The 21,776-nt window shown below is 51.8% G+C and overlaps 2 protein-coding genes across 9 annotated transcripts in view; both read left to right on the top strand.

The window, feature by feature from the left end:
• ATP11C (ATPase phospholipid transporting 11C (ATP11C blood group)) overlaps window positions 1-11,496 on the top strand; it is a 55,957-nt gene extending 44,461 nt beyond the window's left edge. For 3 of the 6 annotated variants that reach the window (XM_079319353.1, XM_079319349.1, XM_079319348.1), the window contains exons 26-29: window positions 2,277-2,342; window positions 3,074-3,177; window positions 4,416-4,569; window positions 8,354-11,496. In XM_079319353.1, the coding sequence (XP_079175479.1) occupies window positions 2,277-2,342; window positions 3,074-3,177; window positions 4,416-4,569; window positions 8,354-8,470 (441 nt within the window). In that variant the 3' untranslated portion in view covers window positions 8,471-11,496. Of the gene's footprint in view, window positions 1-2,276; window positions 2,343-3,073; window positions 3,178-4,415; window positions 4,570-6,359; window positions 6,451-7,187; window positions 7,284-8,353 lie in introns of those variants that run through there. The other 3 variants (XM_079319350.1, XM_079319351.1, XM_079319352.1) reach the window with 3 other exon arrangements.
• Window positions 11,497-15,543: 4,047 nt separating this feature from the next.
• MCF2 (MCF.2 cell line derived transforming sequence) overlaps window positions 15,544-21,776 on the top strand; it is a 52,543-nt gene continuing 46,310 nt past the window's right edge. For all 3 annotated transcript variants that reach the window (XM_079319355.1, XM_079319356.1, XM_079319354.1), the window contains exon 1: window positions 15,544-15,734. In XM_079319355.1, the coding sequence (XP_079175481.1) occupies window positions 15,617-15,734 (118 nt within the window). In that variant the 5' untranslated portion in view covers window positions 15,544-15,616. The remainder of the gene's footprint in view (window positions 15,735-21,776) is intronic.

Genomic DNA, 21,776 nt, shown 5'->3' with positions numbered 1-21,776 from the left:
GCTGCTGCTGGTCTTTTATTCCTTTTTGGAGCCAGGAGGAGTCCCCAGCTGCAGGAGGCTGCAGGATGTCCCTGCTCCTGCTTGCTGTGCCTCTGCTGTGGGAGCAGTGCTTGCATCATTGTGGGAGCTGCTGGGGTTAACTTGCACAGAAAGAGGAGGAAAAAAGATGGAGGTCTCTTTAATTTTTCCTTTTTTTATTTTTTTTTTTGCTGGTTAACTGAGTACAGAGCAAAGCCTTAGTGCAGGGTGGCTGCCACATGTGGTGGCCTGAGCTGTTTCAGGATTCTTTCCCCAAGGGAATGTGCAGTGGATCCTGACTGATGGGAAACTTCTTTACACCATCACTTGTGACCCTTGAAAATAGCTGAACTTTTTTTAGTGGCTAACACTTGGAGAAAAGCTGATGAAATTTGTCTGTGTATTCATACATGGCATCAATGGCAGCATTTAAGGCCCCAGCTATTTGTAGTCCAGCCCTGTAGTGTCAGATCAGTGCTCCTCTGTACCTGTAGCCATTCTGGTTGTATTTGGGTGACACATGGAGCACTGATGGGCTCTGTGAATGCCTTCAGAGGTCAAGTCTGTGTGACATCTAGTAAGACCTGTGGTTATGTCCTGTTCTGTAAACACTTATGCCTGTAAGAACTGCTACCAGCAATTGTTCATAATATCCATGTATGTTTGACTCGTTTTTTCACTCCTGTTGACTTTAATTTTTTTGCATTTTTTGAAAACTTTTACATTTCACTTTCTGTTTTAATGTATGCACTCAGATCTTGACAGCTTTGGTAAGCATCTCTCCCATTCATTGCCATCATTTGGATCTGTAGACAGTATCTGATTTTCTTTGTGTGTGTAGTCACTGATAGCCACAGAGCCAGCAGGAGCAGCACCCACTGCTGCATTCTGCTCAGGGGCTGCAGAGGGGTGATGATGAGTGTGCTGAGAAAGCAGAAACTGAGGAAATTGCCAAGAAATGCAGCTGGTGCAATGATTTGTCCTGGGTGGACATTGCTGATAGTAGGAGAGTGTCCCTGTCACTGTCCCAGCTCACAGCTGTCTGTGTGGCACTGCATGGCTCAGGGAGGCAGAGTGGGTGTGAGGGGGGTGTGTGCTGGAGCCTGGCAGTGTCTGTGTGTCTGTCTGTCCCCCCCAGCAGTGTCTGTGTGTCTGTGTCCCCCCTGGCAGTGTCTGTGTGTCTGTGTCCCCCCTGGCAGTGTCTGTGTGTCTGTGTGCCCCCCCTGGCAGTGTCTGTGTGCCCCCCCTGGCAGTGTCTGTGTGTCTGTGTGTCCCCCCTGGCAGTGTCTGTGTGTCTGTGTCCCCCCTGGCAGTGTCTGTGTGTCTATCTGTCCCCCCTGGCAGTGTCTGTGTGTCTGTGCCCCCCCTGGCAGTGTCTGTGTGTCTGTGTGCCCCCCTGGCAGTGTCTGTGTGTCTGTGTGTCCCCCCTGGCAGTGTCTGTGTGTCTGTGTCCCCCCTGGCAGTGTCTGTGTGTCTGTGTCCCCCCTGGCAGTGTCTGTGTGTCTGTCCCCCCTGGCAGTGTCTGTGTGTCTGTCCCCCCTGGCAGTGTCTGTGTGTCTGTGTGCCCCCCTGGCAGTGTCTGTGTGTCTGTGTGCCCCCCCTGGCAGTGTCTGTGTGTCCCCCCTGGCAGTGTCTGTGTGTCTGTCCCCCCTGGCAGTGTCTGTGTGTCTGTGTGCCCCCCTGGCAGTGTCTGTGTGTCTGTCTGTCCCCCCTGGCAGTGTCTGTGTGTCTGTGCCCCCCTGGCAGTGTCTGTGTGTCTGTCCCCCCCTGGCAGTGTCTGTGTGTCTGTGTGCCCCCCTGGCAGTGTCTGTGTGTCTGTCTGTCCCCCCTGGCAGTGTCTGTGTCCCCCCTGGCAGTGTCTGTGTGTCTATCTGTCCCCCCTGGCAGTGTCTGTGTGTCTGTCTGTCCCCCCTGGCAGTGTCTGTGTCCCCCCTGGCAGTGTCTGTGTGTCTATCTGTCCCCCCTGGCAGTGTCTGTGTGTCTATCTGTCCCCCCTGGCAGTGTCTGTGTGTCTGTCTGTCCCCCCTGGCAGTGTCTGTGTGTCTGTTCCCCCTGGCAGTGTCTGTTTGTCCCCCCTGGCAGTGTGTCCGTGCCCCCCCTGGCAGTGTCTGTGCCCCCCCAGTGCTCCCTGCCAGCCCTCCCTCTCTCCTGTTTGCTGTGTCCCCCCGTTGTCCCCCGTTGTCCCCCGGTGTCCCCCGTTGTCCCCGTGCCTGTAGGGCAGGGCAGGGATGCCTGTGGCAGTGCTCTGTGTTTTGCAGGTCTTTGGGAACTGGACCTTTGGGACGATTGTTTTCACGGTGCTGGTGTTCACTGTCACTCTCAAGGTGAGCAGCCCCTCCCTGCAGCCCTGGCAGGCTCTGTGTGCCTGGGGAATCACACAATGTGCTCACTCTGACTATTTCCCACCACACTTAAATCTGCTCTTCCATAGAGGCAGAACCTGCTTGCTTTCCTTTGTGTAAGTGTTGGTTTTGTTTAAATTTTTTTTCTATTTTTTCCCTCTTTTGAGGACTCCAGTTGGTTATGGTTGACTTTTCTCCACTCTTTCACCTCTTGATGTTCAGTTCCAGCAAGAGGAGAGGAGCAATCCAGAATTTGGGTTTGTCCACCTTGTTTCAGACAAGGCTGAGTGCCAGGGTGATCACAAAAGCACACGTGTTAAATAACAATGGCAAATCTATTTTGTTTCATGGAGCTTTCCAGAGCAAACTGTTTGCATAAGACCTTACAAAAGGTCTTTTGTGTTTGGTTCAGGACAGCAGGTGGTGACAAGAGGCAATTACAGTCCCTGTAACCTTTGGCTGTTTCTTTCCTGTAGCATCAGGGGTTGCATCAAATTTATTCCATTAAAAAATGTCAGTTACAATTACAATGGCTGTTTCCCTACTAGCATTGTGCCAGCCTGTGGACATTGAAATGTATTTCTTGGTGCCCATATGCACAGAGGGAGCTGTTTGGAGAACCTGCAGCCCTGATGTGAAGCCAGTGAAATGTCATTTCAGTCACCCCTCCCCAGTGTGCATCTAAAGCCTGTTTTGTCTCTCTGTTCCCACAGCTGGCGTTAGACACCCGGTTCTGGACCTGGATGAACCACTTTGTGATCTGGGGCTCCCTTGCTTTCTATGTGTTTTTCTCATTCTTTTGGGGAGGAGTCATTTGGCAAGTATCTTTTCTTCTTTGCACTGTGCTTTGCTGGGAGTGCCCAGTGCTGGCTGTGGCAGTGCAATATTGGGGATATCTCATTATCCTGGGCTCTGCAGGGGCAGGGTGTGTGCAGCCCTGCTCCTCTCTGTGCTCAGGGAGGAGGGGGTGCCTCCTCCAACACCCTCCAATGCTCTAGAGGAAGCTTTTAGGGTCTGTTTGTGCATGTGGATGAGAGAAACAGAAAGAGTTTGTGGTGGGAAAAACCCCAGTGAAACAGAAGGAAGGAACAGGTGAGGCAGATGCAGAGCAAGAGGACCTGGCCCTCTGGGACAGAGGGAAAATAAACAGGAAAAAGCCAGGTCGAGGTGTTGAAATCATGGATCTGCGTAGAAGAAATTCCCATTGATTTGAGAGCACCCAGGGTTTTAAGTTTAATGTGTTGCAAAAGCATTAGTACATTACAAACATTAGCAGTTTTGTGTTTCCTGTGCTGCAGTAAATGGTCATTTGACAGTAGATTCACAGTAAACAGCATCTCTTTTACACCTCTGCTTTGCCATGGGCTGCTGGCTGGATCCCTGATCCAGCAGCCTGCTAATAAGGATGTGGAATAGATTTCAGTATTTTGTACGGGGATCACAAACTTTAGCTCTTCAGTTAACTTTTGCTGACCAATAGATCCAGATCTGCAATCTGGCCACATCTCTATGCTAAATGGGAGTTTTCTACTGAAAACTCAATATTTTTGATCTAACAGTAAGCAAAAACTGCTTTGGGATCCTTGTCCTCAGTTATTGGTGAGGTGTTTTTCACAAGCAGCTCTTGATTCCTCTCCCTCATCAAGGGAAGGAGGAAGGACAAATAACCTGTTGTGATTTGAGAGACTCTGGATTTCTGCTGCCAAAACCAAACCAGAAGCTATAGCAGCAAAGACTGAAGTTGAGATAAAATGATCTGGATTTTGATGAGGTGAATAATTTATTCTTCAGTGATGGTGGCTAAATTCAAACTCCTTCCCATCCTGAAAAGAAACAGACGTGGAAGATGCAAAATGGATCATGACAGTGTTCCAGAAATAGTGCAGCTGGAGGCAGGGATGCTCTGGGAGAGGGATGGACAGTGTGTTTCTGTGCTGTATCCATCTGTCTGACAGGGAGGCATAGCTGCTAATAGCTTCACCTGAAGTCTCCTTTGATTCTGATCTTGGAAAAACCCATGTTAACCAGAATTTATTTGTATCCTTTCTTTTTTAGGCCTTTCTTGAAGCAGCAAAGAATGTATTTTGTATTTGCTCATATGCTGACTTCTGTTTCCACATGGCTGGCAATAATTCTCCTGATCTTTATCAGCCTTTTCCCAGAAATTCTTCTAATAGTTTTAAAAAATATAAAAGAGAAAAATCATCAGGTAAGGAACAAGATGATGCATCACACTATTTTTAGGAAGACCTTTCTTACCCTCAGGCATTAGATGAACCTCTAGGAATCCCACATACCACTCACATCTCAAGGAAGGCTTTCCAGAGTCTTGTCTTGTTCTTTCAGTTGCCAAAAATGTCAAGAAGTTATTCTAAAAATGCTCCCTAGATCTGTAGCAGGGAGAGTCCCCCTGTTCTTTCCTGAGTTGCCCTCCCTGGGTGGGATGTGGTGTCTCTAGGGAAGTGCACAAGCCTTGTCCAGCCTGAGCTGATCACCAGGCACACCTTATCCTGTCCTCAAAAAGCTGCTTTTGTGTGTCAGGAAACACCACAGGAGGCTCCCCCAGGTGTGTCCTCAGGTGCTGGTGCAGTGGGAGCAGGGCAGGTCTGGTCACACTTGCCCATCCTCCATAAATAGCCAAGGCTCAGACCATGATGTTCACTCTCCCAGGAGGTTGCCAGGTTTCTTTGGAGCTGGGGAGGGGGGCTCCCTTTGGAATGAACCCCCTTTCAGGTTTTCTCCATTCTCCTGCAGGTGGTGAAGGCAGCACTGCCAGGCTGTGCTGAGCCCCTGCCCCTTCTCTCTGCCTGCCCACAGGGGGCTGAGCATCCCACAGGGGCAAAACCCCCAAAAACAACCCTGGGGTTTGCAGGGAGATGGGGTGGGCTCACATGCAGCCCGATGCCCCCCACCCCTGGGTATTGGTGGAATCTCAGCATGGCTGGGGCTGGAGGGCTCCCTGGAGATCACCCAGCTCCAGCCCTGCCATGGCAGGGATGCCTGGACCAGGCTGCTCAGGGCCCCTGCCTGCCTTGAACACTTCCAGGGATGGGGAACCATCAAAGCTGGAAACAGTAGAGATGGTGGGAGAGCTGTGGTTGTGTTTTGTGAGGATCCCTGGAGCTTCTTCCACTCGGGTCTGGTTTCAGTTTGTAGCTGGACTCCCCTGTTGTGTTGGCTGGGAGGGAGTTGCTCTCAGCTGCAGCCACAGGTCAGTTTGGGGACAGAGCCCTGAAGGGTGGCCTGGGGATTTCTGAGCCCCAGCTCAGCTCACCTGGCAGGTGACCCATTTCTGCCTTCAGCTGCTGGCCAAAGATCCATCCCCCCTTGCAGTACTGACTTTCAAGAGTGCTTTACATTCATTTCACAAAGGCTCTTGTGACATCACTTAGCAAAGCAAAGTGAGTGTCAGCTAGAAAAGTCTCCTCAGATGTGCATCCCAAACCAAACACAGGCTGAGCCACATTTAAATGTACATTTTGAGTAAGAGCTTTATTCCAGGTGCCTGAAGGAGATACCAGCTCTGGGTATCTGTCCCAGCCATCAGACACCAAAGCCAGCTGCCTGATTTCTAAAGGCATCTAACACCAGGTAGAAGATTTCAAATCAAAACCTTTATAGAGAATCTTGACCTTAATATTGAAATAAAATGAAGATCAGTGTCCCAAGGGAAGCATTAAGTGAAGAACAAACTTTGGGACATTATAGCAGCCTGAGCCACAACTTGGTGGCCCAGGGTCCCTTTTGGAAGGGGAGGATGGATTTGAGGCCAGGCTGATCCCAGTGGGACAAGGTTTCACCCCAGTTTCCTGTAACACAGTGCATCAGCTCTGCTCAGCCTTTATTAAATTTTCTGTGTGAAATGTGGTGGTTGCATTTGTTTTGTTTTGGTTCTGTTTGTTTTTTTTTTAACTGCAAGGCGCATTTGTGTTTTCCTTGGTTTCTGCCTTTCTCTTTCTTGTACTGCAATTTTCTGTCTTTTGTGCTGTTGTGAACTAGGTAACGAAGCGCCTTCCTTCCTCAGGAACATCCACTATCTTCATGCTTTCTCAAACTTCCAGCAATCACAGCTTTTCTTGGAGTGAATAAGGTGATTTCCTTTCTGAGTCGCAATGTGTTGCTTGCTCAACTGCTTTTTTCTTCCTTCCACTGCCTGACTCCTGAGAACCCACGTTTAGATTTGCTCACACAGCAGAACCTTGCTTTTCCCCACCTTCTGCCTTAATTTGAATCTTTTGCTGAAATGTTTCCTCTGTCTCTTCCCCTTGGGTCTCTGCTGCACCTCAGGTGGGTGAGCTGGTCGTGCTCAGGATGTCCAAGTGAGGGGGACACAGACAAAGCTGGTGACACTCTCCTTCCTTGCTGTAGTTTTGTGTTAGTGGAGCAGATAAGAGTGGGACAAGGTGGAATTGATGCTGATTGTCCTCTGGGTGATTTGTCAAATGGCTCAGGCTTGTCTGACCTAGGAGCAGCTTGCCCAGTCCATCCCACTTGTCAGTGCTGCCTTTGTGTGATTAAACCACAGCCCTCACATCAAGGGGTGGTCCTGGGCTTGCTGACCATGGGTCTTGTGGGGTCACCCACAGCAAAGCACCTTGACTGCACATCCCTGGTGTTTGCATCCACTGCAGGTCTCCATTACCTGCTGTTCTAAAAACAGCTGTGTGGGGATCAGGAATGTTTTCCTCCTGCCCCAAGAGCACTGTAGCATGAATCTCCCAGCAGTTCAGAGGCAGCCAGTCTGTGGCTGTGCCAGGGCTGTGGGTGCTGCTTGCCCAGGCAGCCTGGGCTCTCTGTGCTATAAGTCTCTTTGCCTGGCTGTTGCAGAGCAGCAGGAGGGCACCTGAGGCATTGTCGGCCAGACCTTCTGTCAGACCACTTCTTTTGAGAACATTCTCAGATGAGTCTAATGTGTTGTAACAGGTACCCTGTCTGGAGGAGTTGGGATGGTTCTAAAGCATTGATTAACCCAGTGTAACTCCCTCCAAATCAATTAAACCGTGGTTCTTGTAATCCTTGGGCTCTTGGTGTGGGGCACCTGTCCTTGTGGAATGGAGATGCAATGCTTGGGATGCATTTTAATTTGGGGGTGTTGTGCTCTCCAACTTCCTCAGAATCTGTATCCGTACAGATCCTTGCAAATATTTGACAGTGTCTAAACAAATCTTTCAATCTAACTGTGACTTCAGTCTCATATTAGCAGAAAATTTGAGAGTGCAGTCTGAATTGTGCTAGCACTGGTTATAAAAGCTAAACTGATGCATTTACAGTGAAGGATGGAAATCAGTTGTTAAAATGATTCCAGTATTGCATCTGAATTGTACCAAAATCCCTTTCTCTAGGGTGCATGCTGTTCTGTCAGAAATAAATATGTTTTAATTCATCTGCATAGATGGACACTAAACAAATGTACTTATCTGTGTGCCAGCACATGGGACAGAGGCATGTCTGGGTGTCTGTGCCTGTGCACACACCCAGAGCATCCTCATCAATTCACTTGATTTAAACTTTGTAGTAAGCAGAATAAAAAAAGTAAAAGTGCCTGATTGAATTCACAATTCTGCTTTCAGGGGGGATGTTATGTGTGGTGTCTGCTGCAAACATAAATCTGCAGGTTCTCCAACACCTGCCTCAGCTTTGTGCCCACAGTGCTGCTAAAGAAATGTGTTGATGTGCAGCCAGTCCTTGCCCCTGGCATTAGGGGGTGCTCTCCACCAGCACATGCTGGAGACTGGGCTGGGAGGCTGGGCCAGCACAGAGTGAGAGCCACAGTGGGGCAGATGACACTGCTAGACTTCAGTGCAGCATTTTGCAAATTGTGAAAATTCATTTTTCATCTGATTACTTGGTTGTGAATGATATTTGGCACTTTTATCATGGGCTAATCATTCTTCTTTTCCTATATAATTTTTTTTAATAACCAGGGAAAAGGTTTGAGAGTTTGCGAATTTAACAGTTGCAATCCATGTTTGTTTTCCTTCTGATTTTTGCAGGCTGGCCCCTTTGATCTGCCTGTGTTAGTGTCATACAAACGTATAGAGAATGGTTATGTGAAGGCTGAAGATGCTGTTACTAATCTGGCAGAAAGATATCCTCTCAGGATACCTTAAAGTGCTCCACACAGCCACTGCTCAGTGTCATGCTGTAGGGAACCTGTGGTTTGAAGCTGGCAGTGCCCTTTGCTAGTGCCAAGGACTGTGAGCAGCAGGGCACTGGCCCCACCTTAGGCTTTGGTCTTGTGGCTTCCCTGAAAAACCAATTTTGCCAAGTCCTGCATCACTGGAGGCTGAGAAGGCATCTTTAGGAGTTCACCCAGAGCAGCATGGATGGAAGGGCAGGAGTGCAGTGCCAGCCCCTCTCAGAGCTGCTCACAGCTCCTGCTCTGCCTGACCAAAGAAGCAGCACAGACTCCAGCCCAGTCCCATTCCCCCAACCCTGAAGGTGCTGGGAAGAGGCTGCTCCCTCACACTCAAAGTGGATGCAGCCCTGGAGCCCCTCCCAGCCACGGGTTCCCAATTGCACATGGCAGGATCAGCTGAAAGTTGGGGAGAAATCTTTGCTGCTCCCTGCTCCAGGAGTAGCTGGAAACAATCTGTGCTGTGTCCACAGCAGTGTGTCCATGTGAAGAGCTGCAGTGCTGGCAAGTGCCAGAGCATCTCCCAAAACCACTCTGCTGATGGTTTGTGCCTGCTGAGGGTGAAGAAATGGTGGTTTTGTGGCTGTTTGTGGTGGAAGGAACACTCGTGGGGGAGAAAGGAGTCCCAAAGCTGTGCTGTGGCAGACTGAGCCCCAGGTGCTGGGGCAGTGCTTGCATTACTGCACCGTGCAGTTGCTCCAACACTTTAAAGCCTGAGGGACAGTGCAGTCCTTGGCTGAGCCCAGGGACATGGGCTGTGCCTGTGAACCTGCAGCTGTACAAAACTGCATCTTGAGTTATTTGCACTAAGAAAAAAGAAGACAGTTTAAAATCGAGTACATGAACCTGATTTTATTTTACGTTCTATTTGTTTTTTAAATTGGCATGTTCTTTTGAAATCTGCCTGCACCATGGTCGTAGGAACTTTTCTCTAGATTCTGCACAGCAAAGGTGAGATGCCTGACTCTCAATTTTTTTTTTCCTCTGATACTTCACATGTGGAAAGAGCAGCTTTTTTTGTTGTAAGTCACAAGCAGTGCCAGCCAGCCTCTGTGCCACTGCTGGTTGCTGTGACAGTCCCTCCCTCCTGCTGTCCCCAGAGGAGCTCCTGTGAGAACAGCAAGCTCTGTGCTGGGTTTGGCTCCTGCTCCTCAGGCTTTGTGTCCTGTATATACAACAGAACAATTTGGGACTAGACAGAGCATTCCCCTCACCACATTCTGTTGAACTGCAGACTGTCAATTTTTGGAAAGATCAAGTCTTGCTCTCTGGCTGCCATGGCTGTGGTTCAGGGTGTGGATCAGCTGCTGGCACACTCCCTGCCTCAGGAGGATTTTGGATGGGCCTTACCCCAGTGGGAGAGGGGAGTGCAGGTCCCTGTGGCTGCTGTGCCATCACCCAGCACGGGAGGGGATGGATGGACAGATGGACAGGACCCTGTATTATACACTCTGCACTGCCTCAGCACAAGCAGAGTCTGCCCTGTGTCAGTGAGCACAGCTCAGCTCTTGCTGCATGCAAGGCAGGAGCTGCACTGCCAGCATGTGTCCTGTGGGCAAAGCTTTCTTTTTCTTCTTTTTTTCTTTTTTTTTCCCCCTATTTTCCTGGCTCATTTCACAGACCAGAATTCGACTTGCAGACCTTGTCCCGTTCTCAAGTTTTCTTGCTGAAATGTGGTGCCTACAGATCAAGTACACAGTGAACACAATGAAGATCTGCTCTCTATGCCAAATCCAACCATTCTCCTTAAATACACGGTTGCTGACTTGTGTTTACATAACCTTGCAGAAACAGGCACTAAACTGCCTGATTCCTGTGATTCCAAACCATTCCAAGCCCCAGTGGTCCCAAGCCTGACACCTTGCTTCTGTTCTGTGTCATGCTCTGCTCCCAGGGTCAGCCTGTTCCCCTGGAACCCCTCTGGTGACCAGCAGGAGCACTGAGCCTGAACTGTTCAGATAATCATGGAAACAGGATAATTTCTGCTGCCTGTCTCAACACAGCCTCCTGAGCTCCAGATCTTTCTCTTGGTGTTTCCAAGTGTCCTGTCTGCAGCTGGAAGGAGCCAGTGCCACAGCTGAAGGCTCAAACCCCAGGTGTGTGTGCTGACAGGTGGGGTGGAATTCAGGTGGGATGTCTTGAAGCTCTTCTGGGAAAATGCAGCTTTTCTTGGGCTTGGATCTTCAGCTGGTGTAGTGCTGGGGCCAGGACAGCCAGGTCCTGCAGAAGAGCTGATCCTCATCACTCAGAAATTCTTATTGCTGGGGGTGACTTGTGAAATCAGGGGCAACAGCCCTTCTAGAGAGGGGAGGGGTGGCAGGGGCTGTAGGGCAGCAGGGTTGATGGCAGTGAGGGACAGCAGGGCCAGGTGGGGCTGCTGTGTCCCCTCCTCACTCCTGCTGCTCCTCAGGTGCAGGAAAAGGTCAGTACAGACTTCTCGGTGGAGAAACTTGAAGGAAAGGAGGCTGGGGTTTTCTCATCAGAATTTGTTGAAGTTTTATCACTGACTAGTGACACTGAAAGATAAGGAAAGTTAATTAAGGTTCCCTCTAAAACTCTTTATGTGATAACAGTGGAGCTTGGTGTAGTCATAGCGACTCTTCAAAAACTAATCCTAATCAAGAGAATATTATAAATGACTTGGAATTGCATAAAAGCTTCAAATTGAATTTGTATACACTCAGTTGAAAAACTTTCCTAATACTGCACCATTTATCCAATTTCCCAGCTATGAATTTTTTTAAAAAACCATGTAGTATATAGAAAATGTAAATTATATACAGGCAATGAGCAGATACATTTTCAGCTTCTTGCAAAGAAAGAGGACTGCAACCTTACATTTTTTTCACTTAAATGCAATTTTATACATTTATGTTGCTTTATATCAAGGAAATTGAATGTGAATGTTACCTTTTATGAATGCAACTTGCTCTTTTTTCATTACAGAAACTTTTGTTTGAAGTAATCAATAAACTTTGGTATGTTGTTCTGATTAATATATATTTGTGGTGTGTCTCATCTCTTTGGTACTCCTGGGGCAGGTGGTTGTGAGGCCTTTTCCAGGGCAGTACTGGGGTCAATCAGCATTTTCACTGGGGGAGGTGCCACAAGGCCATGCTTGGGTGTTGGTGTGGAGCATTTGCCTAGGGAAATGCTGCTTGCTTCTCATGCATTTTTATTTTTCCAGCAGTGTATCAGCAATTGCTGGTATCAGCTGCTGTGCATAGCTGGCCTGTGTGCTCTCAGCTCACTCCCCTCGAAATAAATCTTTAATTAAGAAAGTGAATCTTGTGAATTAAGTGAATAAATTGATTTAACTTCCTAGAATAGTGAACCCAGGTTTTCAGCTGGCAGCAGGAAGTGGCTGAGAAAAAGGTCAGCCCATGTGCCTGATTTCCATTCACCAAGGGTTTCCTTACTGCTCTGTTTTGGTTCTTGGTTCTGTGTGGGGGCTGCCTGTAATAAATAAGTATTTTTGAGTTCAAAGTCTCGAAGGACACAAATGAGGTTTGCACAGTGCCTGGTACTGGTGAGGTTCAGGCCCAATATTTGCATTGGTGAAATTCCAACACAAGGAAACTGCTGCAGCACCACTGGCAGTGTTTGTGTAATGCACAAGAAAAACACACAGAGTTAACTTTGTTTTTAAGCACAGGGGTCTGTTTCAATGAGAAATGTTTGTAATGAGAAACTGACAGTTTGAAAAATTCTGTTTTGGCTGCTGTGATCCCTGCAGCTCCCATCAGGCCCCGCAGGACAGATGGCTGAGCTATTTAAAACAAACTAACCTTTCCAAAGCTCTCGTGCTGTTGGGAACCCGAGACACGCTGGGAATCCAAAGTGCTGGTGAAAATCTGCAGAGCTGCAGAGGGTTTTCCTCTGAGCTGGCTGAGTGTGAGCCATGGGAGCTGCCAGGGCTTTCAGAAAGCACCAGTCAGCATTTAGAGCAGCCCTGTGGCCCTTGTGGCTGGAGAGGAGAGGCAGTGTCCTGCTGTAGGTGACAAGGACAGCAGTGACCCAAGGCCAGGCTGGGCCAGTGTCCCTGTCCCTCGCTGGCCCCTGCAGCTGCTGCAGGACATGCAGCCACAGCCTGCTCACTGCTGGGCTTTGCTTTTGCATTTCACACGGCTGGGGATAACCTGCTAGGCTGGAAAATACACAGAGACCTGGAGAAAGGGTGTGTGTGCACCTGTGAGAGTTCCTGTCCAAATCCAGGAGCTCCAACAGCAAATAAGGCAAATCAGGTCTGACTGACAGGGGAAGGAGAGTGGGAGAAACCTTTTGGGTTTTTTCCACGTTCAAGTAGGAGACATAAAATCCTCCTGATTAAATCTGCAGGTGTGGCTGACTTCAGTGGGGCCAGGATTTCTGCCAGGCTGTGGAGGGTCTGCTCCACCTTGGAAAGAACCTTGGAAAGAACCACACTGGGCAGAACTCCTGGAATGAGGGTGATGCTGCTGTGTGCTCAGGAAATCCTCCTAAAATCCTCCTAAAATCCCTATTCATGGAAACCAACCCGAGGTTAATTACTCCTGTTGCTGTGCTTGCTCCAGGGGTGAGCAATTCCCTTGGACATCACTTTGACTCCAACCTGTGTTTATTTAGCCTGCTCTGCTTTTCCAGTTCCCAGCACTTGACTGAACAGGTATTTTTGAAGGGTGATTCCTCAAATCCAAATAATGGCTCCAGTCTCAACCCAACCTTCTAGCTTTAATCTGGGAAAGGAAAAAAAAAAAAAAAAGTCGGGTTTCCTTTTTCAAATTCAAGAGGTTTTGAATTTTACTTGAGTGGGCTTTTTCAGCCCCTGGTACGGAATTAATGAAATTAGTTGGAATTCGTCCTACACCTTCTCCCTAAGATTAGATTTGAGGATGAGGCATTGCACCCACATGAAATAAATCTCTGCCAACAGGTGCTGCAGGTGCTGTCAAGATTTTCCAGAGCTTTAAAGGGCTCTTGCCCTTCAGAGAAATTCGTGTGTGCCAGCTCAGAGTGCTGAACATTGCTATGGGGGACAGGAAATCCCTGGAAAAGAAGCTGCCATGCTTCTGGCTGTCATTGTTTCTTTTTTTAATGTCTCCTTGCTCCTTCTCTCAGTTTTACCTTCTGTTCAGACAGCAAGAAGTGGAGTGATTGTGAAACCTTGGGGTGACAGCTGCATCTTCTACTGGGGAGCTTCATCCTCCCCAAATCCTGTGTCAGGAGTGGGGGTGTGACACTCATGGGGACGAGTCCCAGCTCCAGCAGGGCAGCTCCTGCACAGGGGTAGAACAAAACAGGCCTGGAGCAGCTGGATGTGCCATTTCTCAGGAGCTGTGGCAGTTCAGGACAGCCAGCACTCCTGCAGAAGGGGAGCAGCAAGCAGGGCAAGGCTCTTTCCTGACCTGTAACCTTCCCTGTCAGAATGATTTTTTCATGAACTCTCCCTGTCACACAGGAAGTGTTTCATGACCAGGCAGAAAATCCTCCAGCCAGACTTTGGTAGTGAGAACCTGCTGTGTCACAAACAGGGAGCACTGACTGAACGGGTTGTTTTTCCTTGAAAAATTCTGTGTCCGTGTAAGAAGGAGCTGCCAAAAGATGCTGGGTTTTATATTACCTGTTAGACCCTGGCTCTTTAATTAATAGCCCTGACTGCTGAAGTGTTGGGAAAAGGCTGCTATTACAGTGAAGAGCATAATTAAAAGGTTGTTTTGGAAAAACAGGAACATCTACTTCTCCATGCTGCCCTCCTGGGCAGCTCAGGCTCCTGTTGAGAATGAGCTGGCACCGTTTGAACCTCAGCAGAGCTGAGAATGAGGGGCCAGCCCAGTGCAGTGCTCAGAGCTCTGGCCAGCACTGGCTGCAGTGTGCTTTAATGTAGTTCTCATAAATTGTTCAAGGAATTTGCTAGAATGCTGCTTGCAGAGGATGGAAATGCTTTTTATTTTATTTTTTTTTTTTCCTACAGAAGTGCTATAGGCACTAAGGCAGGGAGCAAATCCAGCTGCAGGGTACTTTGCTGGGGGGCACGGGGTATAATGGCAAATTAAAGGGAAAAAAAGGAATAAAAGGGAAGGGAAATGAAAGAAAAGGGAAAGGGGGAGGAAGGAAAAAGGGGGGAAGGAGAAAAAAGCAGAAGAGGGAATAGAATGAAATAATGGAAAAAAATAAGAGGGGGAAAAAAGGAAAAATGGGGGAAAGAGGGAAAAGAAAAGGGGATGAGAAAGGTGGGGAAGGAAATAAACTAAAGAAATAGGAATAAAGGGGAAAGAGAAAAAACGAATAGAGGACAAAAAGGGGGAAAGAGGGAAATGGGGGGGGGGGGGGCAACAATCACGGGGGAAGAGGGAAAAAAAGGAAACAAACAAAAACAAACAAATCACGAAGGAAAAAGCGGGGGAAGGCGCTAAAAAAAAAAAAAAAAAAAAAAAAAAAAAGGGAAAAGAACTGCCCGCGGCCGGGGGCGGCGGTACCGGGGCGGTACCGGGGCTGTGCCGGGGCGGTACCGGGGCTGGGCGGGGGTCGATGCGGGCGGTACCGGGGCGATGCTGGGGCGGTGCGGAGCGATGCAGAGCAAAGTCGGACCGGTACCGGGCGGTACCGAGGCGATGCGGAGCGGGCAGAGGCAGTGCCGGGCAGTACCGGGGCGGTGCCGGGGCGGTGCTGAGCGGTACCGGGGCGGTGCTGGGCCGTACCGGGGCGGTGCTGGGCCGTACCGGGGCCGTACCGGGGCGGTGCTGAGCGGTACCGGGGCTGTACCGGGGCGGTGCTGGGCCGTACCGGGGCCGTACCGGGGCCGTACCGGGGCCGTACCGGGGCGGTGCTGAGCGGTACCGGGGCCGTACCGGGGCGGTGCTGGGCCGTACCGGGGCTGTACCGGGGCGGTGCTGAGCGGTACCGGGGCGGTGCTGGGCTGTACCGGGCGGTGCCGGGGCCGTACCGGGGCGGTGCTGGCCGTACCGGGGCCGTACCGGGGCGGTGCTGAGCGGTACCGGGGCGGTGCTGGGCGGTACCGGGGCGGTACCGAGCGGTACCGGGGCGGTGCCGGAGCGGAGCCGGGGCGGGCAGAGGCTGCAGCCCCGCCCGGCGGGCCCGGGGCTCGGAGCGGGCGCTGCCGGCGGGGAGCGCTGCCCGCGGCATGGCCCTGGCCCCGGCCCCGGCCCCGGGCGGGCCCCCGCCGGGCGGCACCTCGGCCGGGGACATGGAGCGCTATTACCGCCTGCTCCGCTCCGCCGCGCTGTTGGAAGCCGCCGCCGGTGAGTGCGGGCCGGGCGGGCGGGGGATGGTGGCTCTCCCGGGCACCCCGGGGACACGGCACAGCCCGCAGGTGTGCGCACAGGTGTGCCCGTGTGCCCGCAGGTGTGCCCCAGGTGTGCGCACAGGTGCCCCATCCCTCCCGGTGCCGGTGCCGGGCGCGTTGTGCGCGCTCGGGTCCCGCCGCCCGCGGGGAGCCCGGGGAGGGTCGAGCTGCTCCTCTGGTGTTTATTCAATGGACGGCACGATGGGTGCGGAGCGGCCCCGGGCTCTCAGGAGAAACCCATCCCCCGACATGTCGCGGCTGGCGGCTCCAGGTGCGGGCTGAGCCCAGCAGGCGCTCCGGGGCCGGAGGATGTTCGCCGGTGCGAGCGCCCTGCGCCGGTTCCCGGGCCCGGAATAAGGAACTCTTCCCGGGGAAGTTTCTCCCAGGCTGCCGTGCTGCCCGTGCCCGGGCTGAAATGGGGAAGCAGGAGATGTGTGAGGTGTGGGTCTCGTCGGACACCCCGTCATCCCGCCGTGTCCCTGGAGCCCCTCTGAGTGCCGGCCGCTGCCCTGGCTGTGGGTCTGTGGCTGCACGCCCTGAACGTCAGAGGCAGCTGCAACCCGATCCCTTTTCTCGGCCGTAGCTGCCTCGAGATGTTTCCTTTGATGGACAGCGATCTGCTCGGAAGTTTGTGGAGCCCTCACCTTTTCATTATTTTGCTGTTTTCCTGTGAGGAGTTTCAGGTATTTTGGCAGTGAGGTCTTTCCTAAAGAGGACAGAAGTGTCCCCTCGGTGACTCCAGCCTCTCTGGAGGATGCACACCTTGTCAGGAGCCAAAAGCAGCACGGGCATCACTGCTCACCTGTCTGCAGCTGGCAGAGTGTGTGGAGCTGCTGCTGGGCACAAAAAAGACACACTGACACAAAAAATACTTCCTGTGTAATGGCAGCTTTCTTGACATCTTTGAAAGGCACAGCTGGGGCTGCAGGAAGAATTTGTCAGGGTCACAGGTGAGGACTCTGCCAACGTGTCACCTGTGTGTGTCCGTGCCCTCCTGAGGGGTGCCAGCACCTCCTGTGCTGGCCCTGCTCGTGTCCCTAAAAGGGGGAAGGGGTGGCCATGGTCCCAAGCACAGGATGCTGCTGGAGTGGATGTGGTGAGATGCTCCTTGTGCTGCTGTCAGCACAGACACCCTCGCTGCTGGGGTGAGCTGGTGGCAGGGGATGGGGACACAGATGGGGCACGTTTGCCATGAGCTGTGCCATGGGAACCAGGTGGAAGCAGGCACTGGGATTCTTCTGAGCATGAGCTCTGTCTCCTAACCAGCTGTTGGCAGATGACCTTTGTGTAATGGTCATACAGAACCAAAATATCCCCACAAAGGCACATTTGTGTGGTTAGAGCTTCAGGATCCGGACCCATGATTTGGCATCTACACAGGTTCTCAAAATAAAACATTGAGAAAGAGACAAAGTTGAGTAAGGTCCTCCAAATCATGAGATTAAAAATAAATCAGAAGATTCTTCTCCTTATTGCTGATTTCTGAGCATTCAGCCTGATCTGGGGCCATGTTTTAACCATTTCTCTACATGCAGCAGTACTGGAAACTCGTTGGTTGTTTCTGGTAGAAGGTGATCTCCCCATATCTGAGATAAAAGCCTGTAAAGATCCCAAGCCTTTTATGGCCATTCTCATCTCTGAAATGGCTTGGGCTCCCTCAGAGCGTGGCAGAAGCACAGCAGCCTCCAGAAGTTCTGTGCTTGCATCAGCCCAGACCTCAGGGGGGGCCACAGAGCAGTAGTAGTCTGGGAGCAGTCAGTAGTACGTGGGATGTGCTTCCTCTCCCTGCATCACACTTGCTACAACCACTTTAATCAGCTTATCATTCATGCACCAGGACAAAAGTGAAGTGACAGCAGGGCTGTGTGGGAGGGAACAACTGAAGTGTAAAACATGGTGAGGGAAAGAAAGAGTTTTCCAAAGCACTCACTTCACCCCTGACCTGGGGGATGCTTCCAGATCTCCCCTTGTGTGTGGAGATGGATTGGGGCTGGGACACTGCCCACTGTGAGCCTTTTGTCACTGTTGGTTTTGGCAGGTGGGGCTGGCAGGAGATCCTGGAGTGCAGAGCAGCCGTGCCCAAGGTGCAGTGCCACGTGTGGCTGTGGCAGTGCTGGGCACGGGACAGTGCTGGGCACGGGACAGTGCTGGGCACGGGACAGTGCTGGGCATGGGACAATGCTGGGCATGGGACAATGCTGGGCACGGGCAGTGCTGGGCACGGGACAGTGCTGGGCACGGGACAGTGCTGGGCACGGGACAGTGCTGGGCACAGGGCAGTGCTGGGCACGGGACAGTGCTGGGCACGGGACAGTGCAGCTTTGGGGACAATGCTGGGCACAGGGCAGTGCTGCTGTGGGGACAGTGCAGCTTTGGGGACAGTGCTGGGCACAGGGCAGTGCAGCTTTGGGGACAATGCTGGGCACAGGGCAGTGCTGGGCATGGGGCAGTGCAGCTTTGGGGACAATGCTGGGCACAGGGCAGTGCTGCTGTGGGGACAGTGCAGCTTTGGGGACAATGCTGGGCACAGGGCAGTGCTGAGCACAGGGCAGGTCCTGCTCACCCTGCTCTCCCACCACAGCCTGGCCCAGCTGGGCTGCCAGTGTCCCTGGCCAAGGGAAATACAAGGGCACTGGAGAACCAGTGGGCAGGGGAGCTGAGTGAGGAGTGCTGCTGGAAGGGACTGGCTGGGGCTGCCTCTTGCTCTCTGAGCCCCTTTTCCTCCCAGGCACTGCTGGGCTTGGCTTTGGAGGAGAGGTGGGTCAGGATGTGCTGGGGCAGGGCTGTTCCTGGGCCCCAGCACTGCAGAGCTGTCCTGCTGCTCTGGGCTGTTTGTGCAGGGCTGGAGGGTGAGGAGCCAGCAGCACCAGCAGTACCCTCCCATCCCACTGCCCATTGCACAGGCTTGCTGCAGGGCTGGGTTTGGAAATGTGCTCAGTGGGGGCATGCCAGGACTGGGCATTTCCACTTTCAGTTCTGGAAAAATTGTGTTTATTTTCCCTTACTTTACAGTAGAGTTTCCAGGTGATGCCATTGGGAGAACCTGGCTGCATTTCCAGTTTAGTTTCCTGGCTATATTAGCTGTGAAAGGATTTGTTCCAGTGTCCTCAGTGAACTTCATTCCAGGTTTCCTAGGCAGGTAGTGGGGCCCCAGGATTTACTGCTGAAATATCTCCCAGGAGTTATTTTGTGCTAGAATTTCTCTTTGAAAAATCAGTGTTTGCATGGTACTGAATGATGATGGGAAAGCTAGTGATGTCTGTATGTTTTTGTTGGGTTTTGGAAGTGTTTTGTGCTGAATGGGCTCTGTCTGCTGTAGGGGCTGATGGTTTGTCTGGGATGCTGTTTACTGGTGGCAGGTGCCAAATGTTCCTTTTCCTGCACAGCTGGCAGTGCAAACACCTGTACTGCTCTGTGGTGAGGGAAGAGGGACTGAAACTGGAAAAAGGAAAAAACTGAAAGTACACTGAAGCTCCTATATGTTAGAAATGCAAGAAACTAGATTTTCTCAGCTCCCACACTGTGGTTGAATCCAAAGGAGTGGGAGTTGAGAATCTTTTATTACATTTCTTGCCATAGACGTGAATTCATGTATGGTGGTGCAGGATTTTATCTTTCCTGGTTTTTGCTTAGTTTGGTGTGATATGAGAATAGAGTTTTTCTCATTGGACATTAAAACATCACAGCATGACAGGAGGTAACAACTGAGCCTTGTTGCTGCTTTATTTGCTTTTGCTTCACCTTTTTTTTAGCAAAGGTTCCACAGTTTCTCAGCTGCTAAATATAAATTGGGAGAGATTCCCCCCTCCCCCAGCCCCAAAACTCCATGGTCACGCTCTGCAGACCCTGCTGCCCACTCCAGCTCCCAGAGCTGTGTTGTAGGATGACATTTCCACGGCTGGGATCTCTCCTGGCTGCAGGAATGGGTCAGGATCCTGGTCAGCAGGAGTGAGGCTGTGCTGCAGCTGGGCTGTGCCTCCCCTGGGTGCTCCTGCTGCCTCTCAGATGGGATTTCTCCACTCAGCTGCTGCAGGGATGCTCCTGCCTGGCACAGGGATGCTCCAGCCTGGCACAGGGATGTTCCTGCCTGGCACAGGGATGCTCCTGCCTGGCACAGGGATGCTCCAGCCTGGCACAGGGATGCTCCTGCCTGGCACAGGGATGCTCCTGTCTGGCACAGGGATGTTCCTGTCTGGCACAGGGATGTCCTGCCTGGCACAGGGATGTTCCAGCCTGGCACAGGGATGTTCCTGCCTGGCACAGGGATGTTCCATCCTGGCACAGGGATGTTCCAGCCTGGCACAGGGATGTTCCTGCCACAGGGCTTGCAGCTGGGCTGTGGAGCCAGACCCAGCTGTCTCTGTGCACACCTGGGTGTGCTGGTCCCACCCCTCTGAGCACAGGGGCCAGCTCCTGCTGGAAGGTGTGGATCCTGATCCTGGTCCTGGTCCTGGTCCTGGTCCTGGTCCTGGTCCTGATTCTGGTCCTGGTCCTGGTCCTGATCCTGATTCTGATCCTGGTCCTGGTTCTGTGAGGACATTCCTCCTTGGGTCAGCCATGCTGCCTGGGTGACAATCCTCAAACCTGAATTGCCCCAAGTTGCATTTTCTATTTCCTCTCTTTTCCTTTCACAGCACCATTTTTTTGCCTATTTCCTCTTATCCTCAGCGTGTCTAAATCCAAGCTTTCAAAAAGGTCATTCTGGTTTTTCAGAAGCTTTCCCTTTTTGCTGTGGTTGCTGAGCTGAGCACACCCCCAGGTTTGGGTGGGGGAATGTCTCTGCACTGAGCTCAGGAGCCCTGGAAGGCCTCGAGGAGAAGCACAGCCCTGGGTCAGAAAATAAAACCATCTGGTGCTGCTTCCTACACTGTGCTGGAGCAGGTGCTTGGGGAGAAGTAGAGGAAGGAGCTTGAAAATAGAGTCAGCCTTTCCTTAAAAATCTTCCCCAGTCTGAGAAATGATAATTGAAGGAATCCTTGAACCTGGTGAGGGGGCCAAGCCATGATTCCTAGTGATGGACTGATCCTGGTGGGACTTACATGCCACATGCTCAGAATCAATGCATCACATCTTCCAGAAAAACAGGTATTTATAAACCTAATCCTGACCTTTCCCTGGAGATGAAAACTGGTTTTGAGTGGCTGCAGTGGGCAGCAGGTGCCTGCAGGCTGAGGCAGGGCTCAGGGAGTGCAGGTGCTGCCAGGAGCCCCTGGCCACAGAGAGGTGTGAGCTGTCCCCTGGGCTGTGGGGACAAAGGCACGTGCAGCCCTCTCAGGTGTTGAAGTTTGTGCCATAAATATTTAACTGTGTCCTTTGTGTCACTCACTTGGCGTGGGGAATGGCTGGAATTGGGAGTTACCTGCTCTGCCAGCTGTGCAGGTGAGTGCAGCAGCATCCAGCAGGGATTTCACACTCCCCCTTGGTGCCAGGTGTCCCTGCTTGGTGGGACAGCCCCTGGTGACCCCAGGCAGCCCAGGGTGTCTCCAGGGGCTGTGGAAATGCCTTGAGGCTCCCCCAGTGCCAGGCAATGCTGCCCTGCTGGGTGTGCAGAGGGAGCAGCTGGGAACAGGCAGATCCTGGAGAAGCTCCATGGGATCCTTGCACTTCCCATTGGATTTACTCCAGTTTTGTTTCCTAGGCTACAGCAGCAGCCCCCACAGAAGCTGCAGCAGCAGCAGAGCTCCTCCAGTGGGTTTCATGGCAGAATGAGTGATTCACAGCAGTGTTTGCCCAGTGGGGTGCAGCTTGGCAGATGTGTGGCACAGCTGCTGCCTGCACTTGCTGTGGGCCTGGGAGGTTTGGAAAAGGAAAGAAAAGCTGCTAAGAGCAAAGCAGCTCAGAGTTGGATTGAGTGCTCCAGGAGGGAAGCTGTGCCTCTGGTGTCTCTGCAGCCCCCACCATGCAGGAGAGCCCCCTTGGCTGTGTCTCCTGCAGGCTGGTGGTGGCACTGAGGTTAATTCCCATCCCCAGGTGCATCCCCCTGCAGGGATGGGCCCAG

The sequence above is a fragment of the Erithacus rubecula genome (genome assembly GCF_903797595.1).
Source record: "Erithacus rubecula genome assembly, chromosome: 15".
Classification (NCBI taxonomy): Eukaryota; Metazoa; Chordata; class Aves; order Passeriformes; family Muscicapidae; genus Erithacus; species Erithacus rubecula.
Note: the sequence above shows the minus strand (reverse complement) of the source record. Positions and strands in the feature narration are given on the sequence as shown.